This window comes from Sciurus vulgaris (assembly GCF_902686455.1).
Source record: "Sciurus vulgaris genome assembly, chromosome: 6".
NCBI classification, from domain to species: Eukaryota; Metazoa; Chordata; class Mammalia; order Rodentia; family Sciuridae; genus Sciurus; species Sciurus vulgaris.
The window spans coordinates 143,414,135-143,418,386 of record NC_136466.1 but is presented as its reverse complement, the minus strand read 5'-3'; the positions used below and the strand labels follow the sequence as shown (position 1 = coordinate 143,418,386).

The 4,252-nt window shown below is 52.9% G+C and overlaps 1 protein-coding gene across 1 annotated transcript; it reads right to left on the bottom strand.

Annotated features, from left to right (window-relative positions):
- Window positions 1–2,361: 2,361 nt before the first annotated feature.
- On the bottom strand, window positions 2,362–3,786 carry LOC306664366 (sperm motility kinase 2B-like; the record flags this gene model as incomplete). The annotated part of the gene is made up of 1 exon (XM_079145180.1): window positions 2,362–3,786. One exon carries the CDS (start codon window positions 3,784–3,786, stop codon window positions 2,362–2,364), a length of 1,425 nt encoding a protein of 474 aa, XP_079001306.1.
- Window positions 3,787–4,252: the final 466 nt, after the last annotated feature.

The following is a 4,252-nucleotide window of genomic DNA, read 5'->3' as shown; positions in this document are numbered from 1 at the left end:
CCCTTCCCAGGCCCACCTCTGCTGGAAAAACAATGAGAGAATCAACAGTGCAGCCCCCAAGCCTCCCTTCTGCTATTTAAATATGCAAAGCTCAAAAGGAATGTGCTGTACATTCAGGAAAAGTCTGACAATACAGTTTTAAGGACATTTTCTGTCAGACAATGTACGTAACAATAAAACTGCTTTTCCAGTAGTCTCGAAATCATGAATGAGGAATAGGTGGAGGGAAAAAATGTAAAGACATAGAAATAGGTTTAAACTCCCAGAGATTTGCATACAGAAGATGTGATCTGAGTTGCTTATTTTCTATATTGGAGCAGAACACGTGAGGGAAGAATCAGAAAGAACATTGGAGTTTTGAAAAGGTAGTTCTTATAAGCATTTTTTTTTGGACTTGTCTTTCTATTTGCATCACAGGGAAATAAGGGCGGATGATTTTGACATTGGACTTGAAAATCAGGCTTGGGTCTCTATTCCCAGGTGTTGGAGATAGAACATCCTAGAAATACCTAGGCAAGACGAGAGAGAGAGAGAGAGAGACAGAGAGAGAGAGAGAGAGAGAGAGAGAGAGAGAGAGAGAGAGTGTGTCTCCTTTGGAAAGAACCCAGAGCTGATGCCTCAGAAAGTGGGGATGTCTTTCCCCTTTATACATTCTATGTTTGCTTTCCTTTCACACCTATATGACCAAAAGGCAGAAAGAGAGCAGTCCAGGGAATGATTGTATCAGTTGGAAAATCAGATTCTTCCCCTACCCCAGAGGTGTAGACAACCAGTTGATCGGGAATTGCTTTCTACTATTTTCTATTCATTGATAATCAGAGGTCCTTAGCCCTCTAAGGTCATTGGCATATGGGCTGCCTGATGGAATAGAGGACGTAAAGTGTTTAGAGCAGTGTCTGGTACATATAATTGTAATCTCATGTGTTTCCTCTCCACAAGCTTCAGCTGGGACCAGGAGAAGCTATTAGCTATTGGGTGGGGAGGCTGCATGGCATGTGGTGAGGCAACCGGCCACTGCTGCAGCCAGGCCCACCCCTGCCACTGACCCAGCCAGCCCTTCCCTGGACATGGGATTCCGGAGATGAAGCCACAGAACACTCTGCAGTCTCCGGTGCCTTGCCAGGGGTATCTCCTCCAACAGTTGCAACCCATCCTCCCCACACACCAGGAAAAGTTTTCATTCTGGCCACAGTGACCAGCTCAAAGTGAAGCAACTTGACACTGGTTCAGGGGAGCATCTCCACCTTGCCGGAGTCTAAATTTATGGCTTAAGTCAAGTGAGTCCCCATCTACCCTGGCTCAAGGGGAGCAAGTATATACAGTGAGCAGTAGAGGGCGCCACAGTGGTCCAGGCCTTGGACAGGACCGCTGCTGGGTTTGGGCCTTTGCCCTTGAAGCCAGAATTGGGGACAGGCAGTTAGTGTAGAAATAGGGGATCCCATCAAATGGAGGAAATGGAGGCCAGGAAAACCATCTGCCTCTGGAAGTTGGAGACTGCCCCTGGGAGAATGGAATGTCAAGGATCTCCAGAGCCCATTGATCACCAAATTTACCTGCACTTGTCAGGGGCTACAGGCAAAGAGCTGCTAGTTAATGCCCCCTGGGCCCTTGCCTGGCTGAATCACTTTGGCCTTCCCCCTGCCATCTGCTGCTCACCTTTCTGCTATGTCACCAGCGACTCCTGGGCCTACTCAGGAAGGAAGGAAGGAAGGAAGGAAGGAAGGAAGGAAGGAAGGAAGGAAGGAAGGAAGGGAGAGATAAAGAGGGAGAAAACTGGACAACAAGAGACCTTAACCTAAAAAGATGTAGGGTATGGTCACTTCTTGGGACTGTAGAACATCAGCCTCAGCCCCCTTCTCCCTCCCAGGAGAAGTCTGTATTACTACTACTTTTAAATAAAACCTGCTTAACATGCTTGCCTTGGCCCGCTTCTCTGGTGTTCAAACTTCAACATTAGAGGGAGCAGAACTCGGCACCCATAAACAGCGGTATCGCCCTGAGGCCTCCCTCTTGAAAACAAACAACAAAGAAACAAACATGAAACAAACAAAAATGAAAATCCAAACTGCCTTTTTAAAATCTTTGAAACATCAATTTTATTACACAATTGAAAAAAAAAAAAAAAAAAAAAAACAAATTAAAAATAAACTTCTCCCAAAGCATGGGAGAAAGAGCAGGGCAGGGGTACGCGTCCCAGGGCAAAGTCTCTGTGACGTGTCCGCAGGTGGGGGCAGAGGGGTCTTCTGGTGGATGCAGATGCGCGGCCGCCTGAGTCCCAGCGGCGAAGCCTGAGCCAGTCGCACACCTCCTCCCACAGCAGGATGGCCAGGGCTCAGGCTCTCGGGCTGTCCCTAGGCTCTGTCAGTCTGCGCTAGGCATGTCCAGCGGAGCCACTCTCGTTCTGGACGGTGGCCCACAGAAGCAGGGTGCGCAGCAGAGCTGCCTGAGGCATTGGGCGATCCTCCTCCTCACCCTCTTCCAACTCCCGCTGCCGTCTGGGGGTTGGCCCGCGGAGGGACCTCGGGAGGAGGAGCGGCTGGGCACAGGGTCACGCTGGGAGGCTAGGCTGGGAGGGGGCGCGTCCTCGTGGAGGAAGCAGAGAGGGAGGGCGGGCAGGCTGGCACCTCCAGCAGCCTCCCGCTGGGACCGCTGGGCCTCCCGGGGCTGCTGCTGCTCACAGGGCAAGGGAAGGGCAGGCTCAGTGGGAGACTTCTTGGGGCAGGGATCCGCAGGGCCAGGGCGCTGCTCGGGCCTCGCCTGGAGTGCGCAGGCCGCCCCCTGGGTTCTGTGGCTCTGGAGGATGCGGTAGGTCGCCATCGCGTCGTTGAACTTGCCACTCGCCACAGACACCCAGGAGTCGTAGTGGTCAAAGCCCAGGCTGAGCATGGCTCTCAAGATTTCGGGGTCGGGGAGTTTGGGGAGTGCCTCACCACGAGGGCCGGGTGAAGCTTCCACGCCCTGGGTCAGCCACGGGTGCCCCAGCACCTGGTCTATGGTGGGCCTCTGCTTGGGGTCCGTGGTGAGTATGTCACGGATGAGGCTCTTTGCGCCCTCGGAGACGTGCTGGGGAATGTCGTAGGTGCCCTGCCTGATGAGCTTCCTCACCTTCCTGTTGCTGTTTGCCAGAAATGGGCATTTCCCTGTGAGCATGGCAAAGAGGAGGACACCCAGGCTCCAGACGTCAGCAGGGGGGCCCTCGAATTCCTTCCGACGGACGATTTCAGGGGCGACGTAGAGGAGAGTGCCCCAGAACCTCTTGAGCTTCTTCCCAGCTGTGAATCTGGTGCTCAGGCCAAAGTCGATGAGCTTGGCCTTGCCGCTGGCATCCACCACCACGTTGTCCGGCTTCAGGTCCATGTGCACGATCCCGTTCCTGTGGCAGTACTGCACGGCCCGCACGATCTGCCGGAACAGTCTGCGGGCCTCCTCCTCCAGCATGCCATCAGTCCCCGGGATGAGGTCCCAAAGGTCGCCCGCACCCGCATTCTCCATGATGAGGTAGATGTAGTCCTTGGTCTCGATGACCTGGAAGAGGTGGATCACATTCGGGTGGTCCAAGCCCGCCATCAGATCTGGTTCAGATAGGAAGGGGAGGTTCGAGGCTACTTTCGCCAAGACCTTCACCGCAACCTCTGTCCCAGTGAGGAGATGGCGGGCAAGTTTCACCTGGGCGAAACCCCCTGCCCCGATGTTCTGCAGGACCACATAACGGTCCGCAAAGGCAGGCTCACACCAAGAGCTCTGCCCCCGCAGCGCTACACTGATCTCACTACCCTTGCCGCTCATCCTAATCCGGAACCAGGATGCCACCTACGAGCTAAAAAAAAAGTAATAAACCAAAACAAAAACCAAAACAAAACCCCAAAATACAAAAGCAAAAAAGATAAAGAAAAAGGAAAAAGAAACCCAAATCAAAAAACCCAATATCCAAAGACCACAACCACCAGCCACCAGCCACCAGCCACCAACCGCCAACCACCACAAAACGCTCTAACTATCTGGGAGTCCGACAGGTCACCACCAAGAGCTTCCTGTACTTATGGACAAAAAACCCAGCTGTGGCCACTCTCTTATATACCCGCAGTTTGAAATTCCCTCACAATGGCTCCTTGTGAGGTCAGAGCAAGAAATGACCCAGCCACACCAGGGCATAATCCCCGGTGGTCATCTCACTTCCGGGCCTCCAGGACCATTCCCACTCTCATAGCAAGAATAAGAGAGGACTCTGGAAGGGTTTTTGCTTTAGTGGGTT